The sequence below is a fragment of the Gossypium hirsutum genome, chromosome D02 (assembly GCF_007990345.1).
Source record: "Gossypium hirsutum isolate 1008001.06 chromosome D02, Gossypium_hirsutum_v2.1, whole genome shotgun sequence".
Classification (NCBI taxonomy): Eukaryota; Viridiplantae; Streptophyta; class Magnoliopsida; order Malvales; family Malvaceae; genus Gossypium; species Gossypium hirsutum.
The window spans coordinates 66,888,272-66,911,245 of NC_053438.1; the positions used below are offsets into that span (position 1 = coordinate 66,888,272).

Below are 22,974 nucleotides of genomic sequence, written 5' to 3' on the forward strand. Positions count from 1 at the left end.
CTCAAGTGATCCACATAAGAGTTTGTAGCAAGAAAAAGGATAATATTTTCATGTGTTCAGCAGTTTATTGCGAGTCCTCAAGCTAAGGTTCTGGACCTAATTGTTGAATCTTTTAATGAGCCTTGGCTTATAGCCAGTGATTTTAATTCGATTTTGGATAGTTCGAACAGGAAAGAAGGTGTAGCTCGTTTGGTACCTATTTGGTTGTGATTTATTTCAATGTTTTGTTTTCAATCATAGCTATCTTCTTAAAGATCCAGCAACATAAGTTCAACCAAATATATCCAACAAAAAATATATATCCAACTTAATCCTCAGGAAAATCAATCCCAGACGAAAATCAATCAATATACAGAAGAAGAGAAGACAAAGATAAACTCACCAGCAGAGGGCAGCACAAAGCAGAGGGCAGAGATGAGGGCAAAGAACCAGCGTAGCGCAGCAGAGGGAACCAGCAAAGAGCAAAGAGCTGAGAGCAGTGTAGCAGCAGAGGGAACCAGCGTCGTGTGGCTAAAAAGGTAAAGTAACCAACCCAAAAGTACTTTTTGGCTGAAAAGCTAAAAAAATTTACTTTTCAAATCTGCCCAAAAGTCCTTTTAAGAAGTTGATATTTCGCTATCAAATGAAAGGTGTTCTCTATTGCTTTTAAAAGAAAAGTGCTTTTTTAGCTAAAAGCCCATTTCAGCCGCAACGAAGAACACAGCCTAAGGGTGCGTTTGGTTCGCTATATTGGATTAGAGGTGTATTGGATTAGAGATGTATTGGATTAGAGGTGTAATAGCAAATCAACTGTTTGGTTGAATGTAATGGAATAGAGGCGTAATAGTAATCTTGTGTTTGGTTGAATGGAATAGAGGTGTAATAGCATAATGGAAAAAAACTAAAATGACTAGAATACCCTTAGCATAAATTTGTTTTGGTAAATGATTATTGTTATTGTTATTTAAATTTTAATAAGATTATTATTATCAATAATAAATAATTTAATCATATTTAAACATAATTATTATTAAATATATTATAATTAAAATATATAATTTAATAAAATTCTTAATAATTAATATTCTTATATGAATTTATTCAAATCATAATATATGATACTATAAAATATAATTTGAAATAATTAATATTAAATATATTTTAATTAAAATATATGATTTAATAAAATTTATAATAATTATACCTAATAAATTTTCTTATATGAAATTGTATAATTTAAAATAATTATTATTAAATATAATTTAATAATAATATATAATTTCATAAAATTCTTGATAATAAATTTTCTTATATGAATTTATATAATTTAAAATAATTAATATTAAATATAATTTAATAATGATATATAATTTCATAAAATTCTTGATAATAAATTTTCTTATATGAATTTATATAATTTAAAATAATTAATATTAAATATAATTTAATAATGATATATAATTTATACATTTAACCAGTGCCAAGCATTATGACCTTTAAGCAATGTTGAACTTGATCACCCAAATTTTCACAAATACTGTTAATTACTTAATTCAAACTGCATTGTACAAAATGCCGGTCAGATCATTTCAACCTTCCAGCTACCAACTAATATGTTTTCCAATTTTCTAGCCCACCCAAACTTTACAAAATGCTAGATAGCATATTAGTCACAATCATATTCACATCACTAACTATATCCGAAAATGAATGACCCTGGGAAAAATTACAAATATTACATGGATTTCATTCAATCAATGTTGATGTAGAAGCATCCTTGCCCTCTGTTGAAGTTGAGTCAATGACCTAATACAAGTGCCCTCCTCGCATGTCTTTAAGCGTGTAAGGCTGATTAGTTCCCGAATAAAAACTACAAGACTACTTTGCATTGGCAACTTGTCTTCAGATCCCTTGCTTCGGTGTTTCCCTTATACAACCTCAAATTCTCTAGACTTACTGGCAGTTGTTCGTAGTACTGAGTCAGGAAGCCCTGAAATGATTACCAGTCAGGTGACATTCATCATAGCAGATGCTAAAATTTTGCAATTCAGTCGATTCTCTATAAACAAAGATGTAGATAAATACAACAAAATATATCTACATCTTTTTGTCCTAAAGGTTCTCAATAACAGAAGGTATTGATTAATGCACATTTCAACAATCTGAGAATATGAACTAAATTCAAGGAAAAATCAACACTAAAATAGCAATGAGCCCTGCATTTTACAAATTTTCACTAAACAAATTGGCAGATAAGACTTCAAACTGATGCTGTACAACTCAAAATATCTCATTCACTCTATCTGCACCTAATATAATTTGCCAATTATAAATGCTATAAACTTCAGTTTAAAAAATATATTATCCAACAGAAAGCAGACACACCTTGGAATTGTTCCTATAGTCCACAGCTAAACGGTGGTAGTGTGTTGAAAACATCCCTCGGCATTGCACCTAATATAACTCATATTTCAAATTACAGCATAAGGGTCAACAAAGAACTTAATTTGGAAGGTTTCAGAAAGATGAGTGAAAATTTCTGCTTGGACTGATGGAAAAAGTTGCACCAACTTACAAAATGGAGGACCTAATGCACATGTTTAAGGAACTGCTACAAAGATTTGATCGTCAGTCAACTAAGTCCGTCCATGCCAAAGCCCATAATTCAAATATCAGTTAAAAGAAATGAAACAAATGACACTCACACTTCTCCAATATCAGATTGACAAGCAGATCAGACAACTAGAAGAATAATAAATAATTGAAATGGCCAAAGAATCCTACTTTCAGTACCCACTACCATTTTATTGGGCTTGAATTGGTAACACAAACACACACAATCAAGAAATTAAATGTAGATGAAATCTAACCTTGAATAACATTGTTATCTTGGTCAATTTTTTCCAATGCAGGAATGCAAAATGCTGCAGTTTTCCCAGTTCCATTTTTGGCTCTAGCAAGAATATCACTCCAGGCCATATAAAAATGTAATTTAAGTAATGTTAACACGTCCAGGTTGACTACATTTTGCCATTTGGCAGTGTTCAAACATAATCCCTTCATTCAAATACAGAATTTGCATATTTTACTGTCATTCTTACGATAGGATGCTGGCCTGTAAGGATTTTCATGCATGCAAGACTGTATGAACGTATATTTACCTCTATTTTATTGTAACAACGAATTCGAGAAATTGTGTTTCCAGGCCTACTTATTAACCACCTTTGGGATCTATTAATTAATTCAAATAAAATAGCAGGATTGAGTTAAGAAGTATTTGCAGGAAAGGACCTTAGAAAGATTCAATACTTGTGGTTTTATGAACCGTTCAACCTAAAGATATACATGGACACCCTAATCCAGTTCAAAAACTTAAGCTAGAAAGTGGAAACACCATAATTGGATTTTTTTTAAGTCAATAGAGTATTTAGAGAACAAAGAAGACCAGTTCCATTGCAATGTATAATGGGACATAGTGATCGAAGAATGAGTCATTCACATTTCTTTAGAAAACAGTAATTCATTACAGCCTTGGCAAATCTTTCATCTGTTTCCATTTTTAAAAATGGAATTAAAGAATGAAAATGATAATGGACCTGCAGTGTGGCTAGAATCTATAAATAGACATGCTTTCGAACTAGATTTCTCACCCCTCATAAACTAACAATTCTTAGAAGAATCTAATCGAGCTTAGGTTTGGTACTTAATGATACTAAATATGGTGGTGTGTTCTTTAGTTCTTTGTTTTCTTTGAAACTTTATCTTTGCAATATATTTCAGGGCTCAACATTCGAGGAATTACATCCAACCAAGTAGGATCAATGGTCACTCCAGCCAATGTTCAACAAATACCAGGACTTAACACTCTTGGCATATCTAAGCATACCAGTACAATGCTGTGTGATGTGGTGCAGGAAAGTGAAATACCCGATCGGCCGGGGGTCGGAACAAAAGCAAAACCAGTAAACCTCAACAGAGCAGTGTAATAATGATAGCAAAGTTCTCACAAAAATAACCAAAATAAATAAATAAATAGAAATTCACAAAGACCATCTGGACAGAAAGAAGAAAGTGAATATAAAAATCCCATTTCTTGGAATAAATTGATAGCCAAAGATACTGCATTAAGCTATTAAAGAAATATTGAAAAACAAAAAATCCCAATTCTTTTTTCTTTGGCTCAGCAAGAAAACCCCATCCATAGATTCTTAAACTTTTAATAGAAAACCCTTCTAAAATCACGAGTTCGAATAATACTGCATTTAGCCAAGCAGAGAAAAGAATCATTTATATGAAAGCTACTGGCTTTACTACTACTTTGCGAAATCTAGGCTTTGAATAGGCTTTGAACCAAACCAAACATGGGGATGGAAAGATACAGTGAAGAAGAACTTACCGAAACAATGGGGCGGAGACCTGAGACGGTGGAGGGTGGAGGTGAATTTGCTCGCAGGTTCTCTTTGATGTTGGGAGGGAGAGGCTGGAGATGGATTTCAAGTTGGGAGGGCAAATTAGGGTGTGAGATGTAAAACGGCTGTAAACTGAGGAGAAGGCAGGGATTGAAAAACAGAGAATTTCGGGGATTAGGAAAGTAACGGATTAGAGGGGGATTAGTAATACATTGAACCAAACGGCAGATTAGAGAGGGATTAGGTGGGGCCCACCGATTAGGGGTGTATTGGTTATGCCAATACACCAAACCAAACATGGTGTAAGTGTCTTTAGCCGGCCCAACTTCATCTAATTCAAGTGTTAAGGCAGGCAAGTAGTTTTTCTGCTCCGAGTAAATCATTGCTTCTAAACGACAGTCAAAACCAGTTCATTGGCAATTAGAAGGGTTTATTGGCAGGATAAAATTAGGTTTGGATTGGGCTTAAATATGATATTAACATATTTTATGTCGGTGTAAATTTGACGCAAAATATGAATCTAAAATTTTGTTCAAACCTACTCATATTTGCAAAAGATTAACTCAAATTCATTTTAACTCCGTCAATATTATTTTTTTAAAAACATTTATGTTTTTTTATTTATTGAATTTTTTTATAATCATCTTAATATTATTTTAACATTTACATTAAAATAATATTATATATTTAGTATATATTTAATTTTTTAATATGTTATAAATTACATAACATATAAAAATAACATAATATAAAGTATTATAAACATAAAAATGGATCAGGCTCAGGACTTAAATGCTCAAGCTCGTATTTAATCTTTATTTTAAACCGACCTAATTTTTTTTTATGTAAGCTCATTTTCAAAATATAATATTTTGTCTAACTTTCAAATAAGCTTTTCAACCTGAGCAAATAATCCGACTCAAAAACAGTTGTAGTAAAAATCATTTTGCATATTAAGCTTTAAACAATTCGGACCTCACATCACAGTTTCCTTCCTTCTTCTTTTTTGTTTTCTTTTTTTGCAAACTGACAATAGCGCCTCACAATTTCGTTTTTTCTCGATAAAAAAATAATTATTGTGGCTGGCTGCTGCTAAAGCCAATTAATTGTTTTAAATTTTAATATCATTGTTAATAATAACTACTAAATGTTAAATTTGGGTTAGTAATAAGGATTCACTGTTTACCATATGGGAATTACGAGATACCCTCTTCAGTTTTTTCGAACTTGTTTTATATAATATTAGAGATAGAGAATAAAGATAACACGATTTAAATTTATATTAAATGAATGTAAAAAGAAAGTTTTAGTCACCGCTCTATACAGAAAGTTACTCCCTTTATAAAGCTCTTTGCAAGAGAAAAGAGTCATTAAAGGACATAGTAGTTATGATTCGATATGGTTTTTTATGCTCAAATTAATATTCTATAATCTATAATATATATAGGGTAAACTACACTTATAGTCACTTTTGTTTACTTTAGGTTATATTTTAGTCACTTATGTTTGAAATATTACATTTTAGTCACTTACGTTATCGTGTTGTAACATTTTAATCGCTGAGCCGTTAATTGTCGTTAACGGTGTAACAGTAAGCTGACGTGGCACGTTAAATCATCATTTCAAACAAAAATTTTAGGTTAAATTATACAATCGATCCCCATTTTTTTTGTTTTGGGCAATTTAATTTATTTTTTTATGTCCTTTAAACTTTACTCTCTCTCTTTTTTTTCTTTATTTTCCATTCTCTTATGTTTCTTCTTCTATTTTCCTACCTTCTCCATGTCTTTTAACATATCAGGAAGTCGAATTGGCAGTGAAGAAAGAAGTAGGAAGTCGAAAGCCATCATTGCCTATAATAAAAACCCATAAAATCATACCATGATTCTTTCTTCACTGCCAATTCGACTTCTTGATATGTTAAAAGAAATGGAGAAGGTAGGAAAACAGAGGGGGAAGCAGAAGAAAATGGAAAAATAAAATAAAAGAAAGTTAAAAGAACATAAAATAAAAAATTAAATTGCTCAAAATGAAAAAAATATGGAGACCAATTGTATAATTTAACCTAAATTTTTTGTTTGAAATGATAATTTAACGTGCCACGTCAGCTTACCATTACACTTTTAACAGCAATTAATGGCTCAATGACTAAAATGTTACAACATGATAACGTAAGTGGCTAAAACGTAACATGTCAAACGTAACTGACTAAAATGTAACCTGATGTAAATAAAAGTGACCATGGGTGTAATTTACCCTATATATATATGTAACTTTTGAATTGATAATAATATCTTTTATTTTCTATCATATTAATAAATTGACATTTAAAAATAATTATAATATTTTATTTAGAATTATTATTCAAAAAAGTTGACATAAAATAGAATTCATGATAATTATATATTTAATAATAATTATGATTTAATAGAAGTTGTGATAATTATGATTTACATTTACATTTATTAATTTAAAAATTTTAATTAAAACAATTATAATTGAAGTAAAAGTTAACATAAAAAGTTTTTTAAAATTTACAAAAAAAATCTAAATAATTTTTTTATTTCTTAATTTGATATTTTTTTTAGTAGAAACAAACAGAATTAAGCGAAAACAATAAAATCACATAACTCTACTTAAGAAATCACCATCTAATTACAGTAAATTTATTGACTTTTAAGAAAATAAAAAAATTGAATAGTAAAGAGTTTACTTACAATATGTTGTTTTTTTATTGTTTTTACAAATACTCTGATAATAAAAAATTTAGTAGTACTATATTTGAATTATCAAATTAATTAATATATTTTAATATAGTTTATTAATTAACGATTACATGAAGTAAAATTATATTGTATATTGAAAATAGTACAAATATTTTAATTATGATTTGAATTTTTTTTAATATCATGATATTTGAAAATTTCTTTTTATTATATTTGAATTCTTAAATGAGTTAATATATTTTAATTATGGTTAACCATTCAAATAAAAAATTAAAAAATTAATTGCAATAATTAAAAATACTTTATTTAAAAACTAATTAGAAATTAGTTTAGAAACTAGTATATATAAAAGCACGAGTTTAGAAAAAAATTTGAACTGATGAGAATACCCTTTATTTTCTATCATATTACTAAATTCATATTTAAAAATAATTATAATATTTAATTTAGAATTATTAGTTAAAAAGTTTAAATAAAATGAAAGTTGTGATAATTATACATTTAAAAACAACTATAATTTAATAGAAGTACACATTTAAATATAATTATAATTTAAATTGCAATTATTAGTTTAAAAAAGTTATGAAAGCTCTACAAACAATTTATAAACTTATTCATGTCATTAAACGTTTATTTGCAAGCAAATTAACTATACAAGTGTTTTACATTCATTATCGGGTCTTATATGAGCTTATGAAAGCTCTAATGCTAACCTAAGACTGAATTAGGACTAAATTGTTACAAAGTTTCAAGTTGACACCGTGACGTTTGGGGGTTTCTCATCACGACACAATATACTGACTAGTCTCGTCGCAACTGTCCATGCACTTTCTAAACAAATATACATGCAAAATCAAACCACATTTCCAGTCAAAGCATGTAATCTCTAAGTCTCAAACATAACAAAGCACCTTTGGCAATGGTATACCAATACCATGATACCTATAAGTTAACTAATTGATATAAATCATTCCAAACCTTCAACAAACATACTTATTTACCAAGGTCATTGGTATTTACAACATTTCATACCATTTACAACCATATTTGGATCCATTTACATGTTATATTCAATTAACCAAATTTATACATTAACCTTTTAAACCAAAAGTGTATATAAACATAGTTTTGTATCAATTTGACTCAGTCTAGGTACATGCCATACTTGACACTAAAACAAAACTTATACAAACTTTGTTGAGTCAGGATTGCTTCTGGGATGCTGGATCAACTACTCAAACTACCAGGAATTCACTATACCTGCTCACGGAGAAAACAAACCATACACTGTGCAAATACGCTCAGTGGTATTTCTATGATTCATGTTAATATAAACAAATTAAACATATGCATACATCCATATTAATTTCAATTCATAACCTAACCTCATGGCATTTCATGCAACAACACTTCCATTTCTAAATTACCACGTACGTGACCAAACTTATAACCAATTCATATGTATATTCATGCCAAAACTTACAATGCTACTTAATTTGCACAAATCCATTTCATTTTTCCATTCAATACATAAGTATCTAACATACCTTTCATAATCATATACAATCATCAATTTTCTTACCTATAGTTATGCTAAAATTTCATCTGATCATTTCATTAATTTACGAGCCCAACAGCTCATTCATGTTCAATCGGGCCCTAGGGCTTGTTTTTTATTTATTTCGCATATTGTCACATACTGGATTTCAATGTCATTTATCAATTTACATATCATTTATCAATTTTCATGTTTATAACCCTATTAACTAGACATGAACTCAAAACGGATAAGGATCTGTCACCCTTAGTTGCTCGGCAACGATGATGGTATATATGTACATATTACCACCCCGAATGACTCACTGTGTACAATCTACCACCTCGGGTTGTCCGGCAACGATAGTTTTCAATCAATATCATAACCCTATAACATGCCAACTATATCCAACTCGATTCAAATAGCTAATAGAGTAACAAAATTTTCAATTCATTATATAAAGTTCAAATAATATTTAATCATAGTCAAATAAACCATCAAATTGTCAAATCCTCATATAAACAACATATTTAAACTCAATTTCCTGCCAATTATCACATATAAATCAATTCATATAACTTTCTATTCTATTCAATTTAGTCACTATCTCAATATTCAATTTAAATCATAGCAATTCAATTAAATAATCCAATAACAACTCACCTCAACACCATATAATGCACAATGACATGCACATGCAGAAAATAAGTAGTCTTGAATTATAGAAATACAAATCGAATTTCCGAGCTACTCGTCGACAACTTTCGAATTTCCTTTCCCTCTTGACTATTTCGTGTCAACGTTAGCTATATAAGACCATAACCACATACTACTATCAAATTTAGTTCAAATTGAAATCAATTACAAAATCAAACATATTTTACAATTTATTCAATTTAGTCCTTAAATCCAAGATAAACAAAACTTTCAATCAAGGCTTCAAATTGAAATCCGATTTCACAATTATTCATTTGGGACCTCATATTTCCTATTACTACTGAAATTCCATTAAAATTTTACATTTTATTCAATTTTGTCCCTAATGCACAAAACTCACCATTAAGCTTTACAATTTAGTCCTTTTTTATCCAACCTTAATTTCTAGCAATTTCACACTAATTTCATCTAATTTTAAACAATGGTAACTTTCTAAAACTTTAATAGTTTCGCAATTTGGTACATGAGCTAGCTAAATTAAGCTCCTATGACCTCAAGTCTACAAAAATTACAAGAAAAGGACCTAAATGAACTTACCAATTTATGGTCGAATGTTTCAAGCTTGAGAGGTTTTTCAAGTTCAACAATGGTGGTCAGTTTTGGTGAAGAAGAAAGGTGATTTATTTTCTCTTTCTTTCCACCAAATTTGCGTATTTATACTTGATTTAATTTTTGATTAATTTTAATTAATAATGCTTAAATTATAATTAACCTTAAATTTTATTATTTAATCCCGTCCAATAAGTCATATTTGAGCATGGTCTAATTTCTATTTTGGACATTTTGTTAATTGCAATTTAAGTCATCAAATCATTTTCCAATTAAAAATCTATAGCGATTGTACTTTACAAATTAATCCTTGGGTCCTAATTAATCACAATTTCGGCCAAATTGACCATCCAAAATTTAATTCACCTATATAATAACTCCGTAAATATAATTACGGTTTACGGAAACGAGGTCTCAAAATCGTAATTTCTAATACCACTAAAAATCAAGTCATTACATTCATAGTTCAAACAAGAAATATTATTTTATGCTAATTAATGTAATTAAAAATGTATGATTTAGGGTTGCAATTAGTGTTACAATTATATATCAATTAAAACTAATATTTAACCTTATTTAATTGGTTTTGTTTCCATCGCAAAAAAAAAAAAGGTTTTCATTATTATTCGAGATGTTTAGTTATTACTATTTGATATTCAATACTTTTACCATTATTTGCATAATTGTAAATGTTGTTTACCATTGTGAAATATTATGTCAAAGGTAATGAAGCATTTAAGTAATAGTTATTTGTAGGTGAAATTTTGACTCTTATTTGAATAACAAGTTATTTTATCTAATTACTTAATGTTTTTACTATCAACCTGATAGGTCGAGCTTGGATAATGATTTTTTTTTTGTTTCAGTTTGATATGAACTAAATTTAAATAATATTTTTTAAATTTAAATTTATTTATAAATAAATATATAGAGTATTGATATAAAAGGTATATCTTTAATATTATATATTTTTAATAATAAAACAATCTTTTTTAAACGAGTATAGGCTTAAAACTTTTTTGGAGAACTTTTAAGCCTTAAAAAGCTTGAGCTAGCTATTAAGCTTGTTGGAACCTAATGATCCATTTAGTTAGACAGTTAGTTTGTTTTTGGTGAGATTAAAAATAACAGTAGTGGTAAAATTAGTTACTGTAATTATGAGATTGAATATTGTAGTGGTAATATTAAAATTAATGGTGAGATATGTGTTTGGATTTAAATGTAACTATAGCGGCGAGGTAAAAATAAAAAATGATCTTTATAGACATAATGTGTAGCGAAGATTATACAATTCTATTTGTATCAATATACTATATAACAAAATCATTTTTATTTTTAGTAGTAATTAAAATTTTATATATTACAATTATATTAATAAAATAAAAGTAAATAATTTAAAATTTTAAAAATGAAGGGCAGTACATAAAAATATTTATATATATTTGAATGATATTACAAAATTATAATATTAAAAATATTATGTTTTTACTCAATTAAAATATTAATACATATTATCCTACAATATTTTTAAAAAATTATTTATTAATTTATTATACAATAATAAAATTAATTAATTAAAAGAATATGTTTATTAAATAACCCAAAAATATAAAGGGTTTGTTACTATTTACACTTGCAAAAGAAAAAGGAATAAAAAATGAACATGGGCTGGTCTGGTGAGATTGGGGTTAAAAGGCAATTTAAAGGCACTGTAATGCGGGTAAAATTGCTTCCTAAGCCTCATTTTAAGCCTTATTTGTATTTAAATCCATTTTTTATAAGCGTAATAGGTTTTTTTTAATAAACATATTAGATTAATTATTTTAATGATAAAATAAATAAATAAATGGATACTAAATTTATGAAAATATTTTATTTAGATTTAATGTTTATTATTATCCAAAGTAAATAGTAAAAAAAGAAATTAGAGATGGGGTGGACCAACGGCGCAGGCTAAGCCCATATGGCAAAGGATTTTAATTAGCATATATTATCCATTAAAGATTTTGACGCTCGAAACTGCCCGCGTAGCCGTTGATACCACCATTCGGATAAGAAAAAACCAACAAAAAAGAAAAAAGCTAAGCCAAGAGAAAGAGAGCTGCAACACTGAATTAACAATGGCGATGATGACGCCCAATCTTCAAGCCACTGATTGCTCCAACCTTATACCTTCATTAACTTCTCTCTTCCCTCCTCGCCTTCTCCACCGCCCCTTATCGCTACCCCACTCCCGTTTCATCTCCAAAGCTTCTCTCCACCACCCTTCTTCCCCTTCTTCTTCTTCTTCGCCGCCGTCACTCGTCAACCGGAGACAAATCATTTCCCAAACGGCGTCGCTTTCTCTGTCCCTCGCAACTCTCTCGTCTCTCCCATTGCCAGCTAAGTCCGAGGAAGTTTTGTCGGAATGGGAAAGAGTCTACCTTCCCATCGATCCCGGTGTTGTCCTTCTAGACATCGCCTTTGTCCCTGATGACTTAAACCATGGTCTGGTCTCTCTTCTTTCTTTTTTCACTGCATATTTAATTTCCTATTATGGGTTTTATTTTATTTATTTTATATATGTATATAGGATTTTTGCTGGGGACGAGGCAGACTATTTTGGAGACAAAAGATGGGGGAAATACATGGACTCAACGTTCAATTCCTTCAGCTGAGGATGAAGACTTCAACTATAGGTTTAACTCTATTAGCTTCAAAGGCAAAGAAGGTTGGATTGTTGGTAAACCTGCAATTTTGTTATACACTTCAGATGCTGGAGAAAGCTGGGAAAGAATTCCATTAAGTGCTCAACTTCCTGGTGATATGGTCAGCTCTCTGTCTCTTTACATCATTGTACCAGCCATTTATGGCCTTCACTTAAACTTGTTTTGCCCCATATTATGCATTTCAAGTAATGGGTACTTTGTTATCAGGCTGTCAGCAGTCGTTACATATGAATGTCATGATTTTTCAGTTGAGACTGTTATTTTCAATCTATTTGCTAGGATTTGAAGATTGAACTCTTGAGTGTGCATGCGTGGGAATATATATGGCTATTCAAAAGATCAGTGATTTAAATGACTGAGTTAAATGATCTGGGTTCTTGCAGGTATATATAAAAGCAACTGGTGAAAAGAGTGCAGAAATGGTGACTGACCAAGGAGCAATATATGTTACATCAAACAGGGGCTATAACTGGAGAGCTGCTGTTCAAGAGACCGTCTCAGCTACTCTGAATAGGTGTGTATCTATTTAAAATGAAGTTTAAGTGCAATGCTGTTTCAGATAAGCTTTATTGTAGAGGACTTTATGGTATGAACCAGTGGAAGAGAAGCTAGGTTTTGAAAAAATATATATTTCTTGTAAAAAAATTAAATAAATAAGATCATTGCTTTCATGTTCATTTTTATGTTGATGTGCTCATTCAAGTTTACGATAGTATTATCATATCCCCTTTAGAATTCCAAAGAAGCAATGCACTACAGGAAGTCAACATGCCTTAAACAAATTGGATTGTCATGAAATTAAGTAGGCAATAGGCTCTTTCCTAGAAGAACTTCCATCAGATTATTAATTGTATGTAGGAGAAAATACTTACACTGCTCCGTTACTTCTGCAGAACAGTTTCTAGTGGTATTAGTGGGGCAAGTTATTACACCGGAACTTTTAACACTGTGAACCGCTCTCCGGATGGACGATATGTGGCTGTCTCAAGCCGTGGTAACTTTTATCTTACATGGGAGCCTGGACAGGTATAACTCCTTCATGGTTATTTACAGAGGATTCATGGGACTTGCCTCTCTTTTGAGATCTTTATACAGTCATGCTATACATATGCATGCAAAGAAACATAAAATATTATTGCTACATAGAGAAAAAAAAAAGTAATAGGAGAATGCTTCCTCATAACCAATATTATTAAACTTGAAACATATTGCTAGCAGTCATGCTTTTCTATGTTATCAGGCACATTACAAAAACCATTGTGTCATCTTACTCGTCCCTCATGCATTAGTATTGATTCATCATTGATGAGATATGAGGCGTCATGCACTTAAGTATTTTCATTCTTAATGATCTGCATGATCATGGTAGTGGACAACATTTTAGGAGCAGAAGAATTTGGTCTCTGTTTTGTAAATAATGATGTGTCTTGTTGCTAATTCTTATTCTCAAGTTTTAATTAAGCAAATGCAGCATACTTAATGAGCACTTGATTCTACCATTTTCAGCCATTCTGGCAACCACATAATAGAGCAATTGCAAGAAGAATACAGAACATGGGATGGAGGGCTGATGGTGGTCTTTGGCTTCTTGTCCGCGGAGGAGGGCTTTTTCTTAGCAAAGGCACAGGGGTAAGAAATGTGATATTTCCCCCATTGTTTAGTTTACACAGTTAAAATTATCCTGAAGAACTGTAATAATAAGATACAATTTCACAAGAACTTCTCGATATAGCTTAGGAAAAGCAGTTTTATATGAAAAAAAGTTATCAACTTCCAGAAGGCTGAAAACCTGGGAAAAATTAAACTAGTAAAAGAAGATAAGAATCAAGATTTCCATTCTTAATAGCTATTTCCCATGTTAAAATGCGACTCTGACCGTTATACTAGGCTTAGAAAGAATGCAGAAGTGGGAAAAATGGAAAACATTGGTAATTATTGAATGTTTTCCATATTAATTTTAATTAAAGACACTTAAAAAACTAGCATGCTTTTTTTCCTAAAGGATGTAATTCCTAACTGCTGAATGCCTGATTTAATATCCCACCGAATCTGATGGACCAAAAGAATGAATCGCCATGACTTTCTGTCACAAATGTAATTGCTTGCTAACTTTTGCACCGCCCTTAGTAACAGAGTCTGAATACCTTCATAAAACAAGCACCTATCGTCTTCTTTGGTTTAGGGTTTTTGAATTGCCACCAATCCCTACTTCTCCTGATTTTTTTGTTCATTTTAATTTCTGATGTTCCAGATATCTGAAGATTTTGAAGAAGTTCCTGTACAAAGTCGTGGCTTTGGCATTCTTGACGTTGGCTATCGATCAGAGGTAATTTTTAGATCATTAGCTATTTGGCAACAGTATTTTATCTAATTCTACTGCATGACTTCAAAGGAGACCTGGACGAGCGATTGCTGCATCTGTTTCCTGTCACTCATGTAAATCTAATGTAGAAACATGCCCATGCTTGTTAGATATTATGCAAATCACATTTTGCATATATTATGCATATATGTGCACATGTATACTGGCCTGTCCATTGATATGAAATTACTGGTTTATCACATGATACCTGCATATCAAGATGATAGGATCATGTTGTATATCCATCTAGCAGATTACATGAATATCATTGTCCTGGAATATTGTTCCCATGGTGTGACCAATTTTTTTTTTTAAGGTGCTTTATATAGTGTTATAAGCTTCTTCTTTTTACCCTTCACACTTCTTTACTGCATACTAACCGGATTTTGATTGCTCAGGAAGAGGCTTGGGCAGCAGGGGGCAGTGGGGTTTTGTTGAGAACTACCAATGGTGGGAAGAATTGGACCCGTGACAAGGCAGCTGATAATATTGCTGCTAATCTATACTCAGTGAAGTGAGTCTAATCTTTACTAAAAGCTTGACCACTTTGGTTATGTTATTTTGTTCTGAATGTGCATCATTTCATGGTTAACTTTCTATTGCCCTTATCATTAGTATCTGCTATGATCCTTTTGGTAGTTAATGTTGGCACTTTTTAACTTCATTTATCCTAGTAAACTTAATCCCATGACCATGCGCGAGGCATTGATGAAGTCTAGCATATCTTCCTGAAAAGTAAACCTTCCCTGTATAAACAAAGCCAAAAGTACTGGGAATTCATCAGCTAGGCTTGAATTTTCTCTAGTTTGCCCTTCTCATCTGTTTTCTCTTATGTTGGTTATTTCAGTGTTTTTTTTAAAATGTAAGTAAACCTACTTTCTAACTTTACCTAAAGTCAGCTTATGCCTTAACAGAGGCAAAGCAAAGAACTTTATGTGGGGGGATCAGGATAAAGATAATCAATTCTCAATTTTGGGGGTACCCAAATAGGTTTTCACCGTTTTAGAGTTAAATAATTGCTAAAAACCTAGGAAATCTGACCCAGTTCTAACTTCTAAACATCTTACTTGGATTTTTATGCACCTTACATAGGTATGCTTAACTTCCATATATTTGAAGGATCATACCTCCATACCCATGTCCAAATATACGTAGGACTGGTTTTTTTTTTTATGAAAAATAAAGTCCAAATAACATAGATCAGCATTATTCTTAGATTAAGCTTACAGATTAAATGCCTGCCTCGATTCATAGTCTTCAAACTTAATTACCATGAAAAGAAAATTTTTAAGTGGTCTTGTTAAGTATTAGATTTGCCCTGATCTTACGGTAAATTTGGGTCCCTTCACCTATTACCAGTTAGATTTAAGTTGAATGCTTAACACGGTTTCAGAACTCAAGTTTTATTGGTTGCTCTGCCTACCTAACTGATACGGGGTTGCGCGCGGACCAAGATCGAGTTGCCAAGTCACGAGAAACTCCTACGAAAACCCTAAACAATTAGATCTGAAACGAAACAGAAAATTAAAAGATTAGATTTTTGAATTTTCAGATCTGAAATAAAATCTCCAAATCAGCAAAGAATCAAATTGAGAATAGAAATAAGTGTTAGGGTTCTTGAAACCCTCAAGGAGATTGTGATTCTGCCCAATTGAACACCAAGATAGTTTTCCCCAAATTTCGACAATCTAATTTCACCCAAAAAGAGTATGGAAAAACCCTAGAAATTGGGGATTTTTGGGCTGATTCCTTAAGATAGAAAAAGGCTGAAAACACAATAAGAACAGAAAATAGATTAGATAATGATTCAGCACAAGTAGAAATAAAGAAAGAATTGACAGTAAGAAATTAAAAGATAAGTCCTAAGAAGCCTTGAAATCTCGAAAGATCTCACAACTCCCTTCAAACGGCTCTAATCTCCCCTCCAAAGAATATCAATGGCAAGAAGAAGGTTGAAGATGGCTCCCACAATCAAAAAGATTGTTAAAACAACTTCTAAAGAAAACTCAAGAGAAAATCCTTGAAGAACTCAAAGAGAATTTTCACTCAAATCAAATCTGAAATTTTCAATGTAATTGTAATGTAATGTAGGGTGGCTGGCCAAGCCATATAAATAGGCCTTTCAAATGTTTTCCTAATTTAATTAGAACACTAAAACTAAAACTAAAAAAAAAACTCCTAATTATTTTAATATGGAAATTCGGCCAAGGGTCTTTTATTTGGGACTCTTGGACTGAATATAAAAATTTAAACTAAGTAAAATAAATAAATAAATAAATAAAAATAAAACTTTACAACTTGGGCCACTTTGACAATTTGGCCTGATTTTCAACTAAGTATGGATGGATTTCTTGATTGGGCTGGGAATTTGCTTATTGGGCCTCGCCTTCAAGAATTTGGGCTTTTGTGACTCGTATCATTCCCCCCTTCCTCAAAAAGATTCGTCCTCGAATCTGAAAAATCAAATGAACTCGACTTTCCTCTATCGAACGGGAGTAATGGCAATTGAGTCCACTGAAAAGAATAGCCATGAAATAGTAAATAGCAACACAAACAAGCTTGTAGTCCAATTATAAGCATAATAGAACAGGTATAACGCATGTGAATGGACAGATTCAGATTACCATGCAAACAATCTAATTTACTCACCACTGCCTCGTCAAATATTTGAAACAAAGATGGACATGTTTTAAGGCATTCAGTCGTCTCACATTGTTCCCACAAACCATGAATAAATTGCGAGTAATAAATCAAATGGTAAACATAATCGTCACAAGTAGGTATTTGAAAAGATTCACATGGTTCACAGAGTTGCATAATCATACCATGCATTAATCGACGGTCTATAGATTCACTCACACATGCATTATCAAAAACAAGAATCTTTTTATCAACCATCAAAACAGATAGATCATCAATAAATAAAATAGGACAGTCAAGCATGTTTCGATCTAAGTGTTCATCAACACGATCTTTATCACTATCCGAGGAGTACAAAAGTGTTTCAAAGGTTTCAAGCATCTTACCTCGATAAGCAAAAGAATAAGGGTCGATTTTACCTTTTTCATTTAAAACAAACCTTCGTTCATCGGGGGCATAGTGTAGTCGAATCTCCGTTGTTGAGTTAACCTTTGTCAAATGGAACTGAAACTTCATGTACAACCACATAAACTGTTTAAGGCAAGAATATAAATTGAAAACAAATTTGGCAAATTTCGTTACCTTATTCTCCAAAACAGATTTGGACAAATTCAAGGATTTTACACAAGGTAAATCAAGAGAATAACAAATCACGCTTCTTTTCGTAATGACTTTATCAACCACAATCGAAGAGTAACAATTAATCGGATCAAAATGATGGGATCTTTTAAGAACTAAGTCACCAAAAGTTTTATCAATAATTTTCAAATCTGCACTGGACTCGGTTTCTAAAATTTCCTTACCTCGCTTACCTTCGAGATCATGTAGTGTGATTTCATCTTTGCTTAAGTTGATCGTATGAAAGCGTCTTTCATTTGAGAGGTATTGAAGTTGAAAGTTATCTTTCGATCTTTCGGGAACCTGAAAAGTAGCAACACAAGAAAAATTCATATCTTGGTTAGTGGAAACATTCCTCACTAGCCTTTCCTCGTCTTTTTCTTTTGTTTCTTTTTCTAACTCATTTTCTCTTCTTTCTTCAACTTCTTTTTCAATTTTCTTTTCTGTTTCACATTCCTTTTCACTCTCAATCTCTTTTTGCTCTTTTTCATTCTCTTTTTCTTTTTCCTCACTTGTTTTAACAGAATTTCTCAGTTTGATTTGGTCCTCATGGACTTGTTCCGGAGTGAGCGGCACTAAGGTAAGTTTCTTTCCTTGATGCTTGAAAGAATACCTATTGGTACGACCATCGTGAGTGACTTTTCGATCCAGTTGCCATGGTTCTCCTAGCAATAAATGGCAGGCTTGAATAGGTACTACGTCGCACACGACTTCGTCTTGATATTTACCGATAGAAAAGGCGATGCGCACTTGTTGAGTGACCTTAAATTGGCTTTCGTTGCTAAGCCCTTGTAGTTGATAAGGTCGTGGATGCTTGGTAGTGGTTAAGCAAAGCTTTTCCACCATCGTCGTGCTGGCTACGTTCGAGCAACTTTCACCATCAATAATAACTCTACAAAGCTTACCTTGTACATGGCAGCGAGTATGAAAGAGATGTTCTCGTTGCTGCTCGCTCTTTGGTTTTGCCAAAGATGATTGTCCATGATCATGACAATCATCATTCATTCTAGGGACACGTTGAGGGTTGCACCTATGGGGCTGGTTATCCCTATCTTCCTTAATTGGATCTCGATATTGATGTTTTTGATTCACTCGTACCTCATTCAAAGTAGTATTCAATGCTTGAAGTGTAGCATTTATTTGTGTGATTGCAGCAGTATGTCTGTCTAACTGTTGTTGGACTTTCATAAGCGCATCATTATTATCACCTTTAGACATCTTCAAAACCTGTAAAAAATAAACACTCAACACTCAAAAATAAAAGTTAGCAAACCTCACCATTAATCACTCAAAAAGAAAAATCAAATTCTCAATGAGGTCGAATTCAATCTTGTGAGTTCTTTATCAGAGTTTATATCAACCAATTAGAGAGTGTGAACCAAACTACCAAAGAATCCTAATTTGCACTAGGATGCCAAAAACTGACGAGACACCAATTGATTCGTGTTGTACCGAGGAAGAAGTTGTGCACACGTTTAAATCCTACTAACACAAGAAACAAGAAGGTGTTAGATAACGTAAAGGAAGAATAAAGGTAAACAAATGAAAACCTACAGCTAAGAATCAATAAAAATTGCTGAAAACAGAAAACCCGAAAAACTGTGGAGTAACTTGACAACTTCGTTCGAGGTGTTCCCGATCTCCAAAAATCACGAAATTAAATCTGGAGTGTCCTTATATATTTAATTTTTGATCTGGAAAATTTGGGCACCAAATTCAACCCGCTGAATATTTTTTTAATTTTTTATTGGATTTCGTCTTTTTTCAATTTTTTGACTTTTTCGACTTATATTTTTGCGGGAAATATTTTTGTATATTCAATAACAGTGCCAAAAATATGTATGTAAAATTTCAGATCAATCAGAAAACGTTTACCCACTCAAATGAATTTTTTTCGAAAATTTTTCTGGGTAAAACTGCTGTTTGTAATTTAAAAAATAGAGATCAGTTTAGAAATCAACCAAGAACACCCAAAACGCCCAAAATCTGATACCAAATGATACGGGGTTGCGCGCGGACCAAGATCGAGTTGCCAAGTCACGAGAAACTCCTACGAAAACCCTAAACAATTAGATCTGAAACGAAACAGAAAATTAAAAGATTAGATTTTTGAATTTTCAGATCTGAAATAAAATCTCCAAATCAGCAAAGAATCAAATTGAGAATAGAAATAAGTGTTAGGGTTCTTGAAACCCTCAAGGAGATTGTGATTCTGCCCAATTGAACACCAAGATAGTTTTCCCCAAATTTCGACAATCTAATTTCACCCAAAAAGAGTATGGAAAAACCCTAGAAATTGGGGATTTTTGGGCTGATTCCTTAAGATAGAAAAAGGCTGAAAACACAATAAGAACAGAAAATAGATTAGATAATGATTCAGCACAAGTAGAAATAAAGAAAGAATTGACAGTAAGAAATTAAAAGATAAGTCCTAAGAAGCCTTGAAATCTCGAAAGATCTCACAACTCCCTTCAAACGGCTCTAATCTCCCCTCCAAAGAATATCAATGGCAAGAAGAAGGTTGAAGATGGCTCCCACAATCAAAAAGATTGTTAAAACAACTTCTAAAGAAAACTCAAGAGAAAATCCTTGAAGAACTCAAAGAGAATTTTCACTCAAATCAAATCTGAAATTTTCAATGTAATTGTAATGTAATGTAGGGTGGCTGGCCAAGCCATATAAATAGGCCTTTCAAATGTTTTCCTAATTTAATTAGAACACTAAAACTAAAACTAAAAAAAAAACTCCTAATTATTTTAATATGGAAATTCGGCCAAGGGTCTTTTATTTGGGACTCTTGGACTGAATATAAAAATTTAAACTAAGTAAAATAAATAAATAAATAAATAAAAATAAAACTTTACAACTTGGGCCACTTTGACAATTTGGCCTGATTTTCAACTAAGTATGGATGGATTTCTTGATTGGGCTGGGAATTTGCTTATTGGGCCTCGCCTTCAAGAATTTGGGCTTTTGTGACTCGTATCACTAACCCTATGTGAGGTTGACAACCCCTAGTGAGGTTGTCCACGAGTAGGCCCACATCTGTTAAGTATTAGATTTCCTATGGTCTTATATTGAAGTTGGGATCAGTTGGTTTTATGTTGGATGCTCAACAAAATTGAAAAAGAGAGTAACATCAATTGTCCAAAGCCAGTATTATTCCCTTAAATCTTTCAAGTTTCATATCCTTCAGTCCAATTAATATGTAAATCTTATATGCAGGTTTATTAATGACAAGAAGGGATTTGTGCTGGGTAATGACGGCGTCTTGCTCCGGTATCTTGGATAAAGCTGTTATCCATTCATGGTAATCAATTGCAAATTCTATTTACATTTTAAACATGATTTTTGTTTTATCATTTCACAGTCTATGCATCACATATTCTAACAGCTCAACTAAAAGTGTTTCCCCTGGAAAACAAAAATTCACAAGTTCATGGTAAACTTTGGATTTAGCATCAAAATTAATGGTATTTGCATTTCATTTTCTGCAGATGTCCGACAATGCTTGCAATTTTGTATAGCTGATGTAAACTACTTTCCTGGTGGTGATATTTGAGAGGGGAAAAAAATTCCATTAATGTGATTATGTTATTCCTTTGCTTTTCTTTTTGGTCAATGTGATTATATATTTTACTCTTCCATTAGGTTCCTGCAAATGTTTTGCTAAATGGAAAAGAAACAAAATGTTATACCTGTCAAAGTGAAAATTCATATATGTGCATGGATATCAGTTTGTGATATAATCCTCTAAATTCATGAAATAGTTAATAAGAAAGTTAAACATACTCGTATAGATAACATGACTGTTAACAGTAAAAGTACTATAGAGGTTCATGTATTAGGACTTAGATTGTATTTTATCCCGATTTTTTTAAAAAAATAGACAAATTAGTCTTTGTACATTAAATAAAAATGTAAATTAATTTTTTCTATAAAAAAATTATTTATTTGTATTGTAAAAAATTAACATGCTTAATGGAACAATTAAATAATGGTACATGACATGTCATGTATATGATGCTTTAATGTACAAGGATAAATTTTTAATGGTAAAAATTAATAAAATTTTTAACAATATCAATTTACGGGATTCTTATTATAAGAATTCTCATAATATTTTTATTCTCAAATTTTGAGCTTATTTTTAAGAGAAAAAAAAATCTTTTTAAGACGTAAAAAATTGTGGCAAGTTTTCAGACTACACACTGCCATCGGCGCATTAGTTTAGTCCTTGCTTTGACTAAAAAAGGCAATTTGGTTCTTTAATTTTATACTTTAATTTTTTCTTTTTTAGTCTGAACAACATCATATTTATTTTCTTAAGCATCTAACAACCCTTTGGTCCTATTTTTTTTTTTAATTTCTAAGCTTGGTTGTCATGTTATAATGTTTAACATTTAATAATAAAAAATTTCCTTGGTTTGTTTCCATTGTCCACCATGAGACGACTTTCCCAGTTGGTGAAAACATTGGGATTTGTTTGAAAAAAAAGTCAACAAAAAGCTGATTAGGAAACTGAGATAAAAGGTCAAAAGTTGAAAGACTTTCAAACCCTAAATGTAAATGCTGTTAAAACATTATTGGTTGTTAGATAATTTATTTAATTATTGATTTATATTTAATTAACAAAATTTAAGTGATAAGTATAATTATGTTGTTTGGTAGAAATATATGTTGATATTTTTAATTTTTAATTTACTATTTTAATATTTTGTGTTTTTGA

The 22,974-nt window shown here is 31.3% G+C and overlaps 1 protein-coding gene across 1 annotated transcript; it reads left to right on the plus strand.

The window, feature by feature from the left end:
- The first annotated feature begins 11,905 nt into the window (after positions 1 to 11,905).
- On the plus strand, positions 11,906 to 21,989 carry LOC107886898 (photosystem II stability/assembly factor HCF136, chloroplastic). Its single transcript, XM_041089049.1, has 9 exons — positions 11,906 to 12,404; positions 12,490 to 12,725; positions 13,009 to 13,139; positions 13,519 to 13,651; positions 14,132 to 14,254; positions 14,877 to 14,951; positions 15,386 to 15,501; positions 21,471 to 21,555; positions 21,743 to 21,989. The coding sequence occupies exons 1-8, from the start codon at positions 12,038 to 12,040 to the stop codon at positions 21,535 to 21,537; spliced, it is 1,248 nt and encodes a 415-aa protein (XP_040944983.1). The 5' UTR covers positions 11,906 to 12,037; the 3' UTR covers positions 21,538 to 21,555; positions 21,743 to 21,989.
- Positions 21,990 to 22,974: the final 985 nt, after the last annotated feature.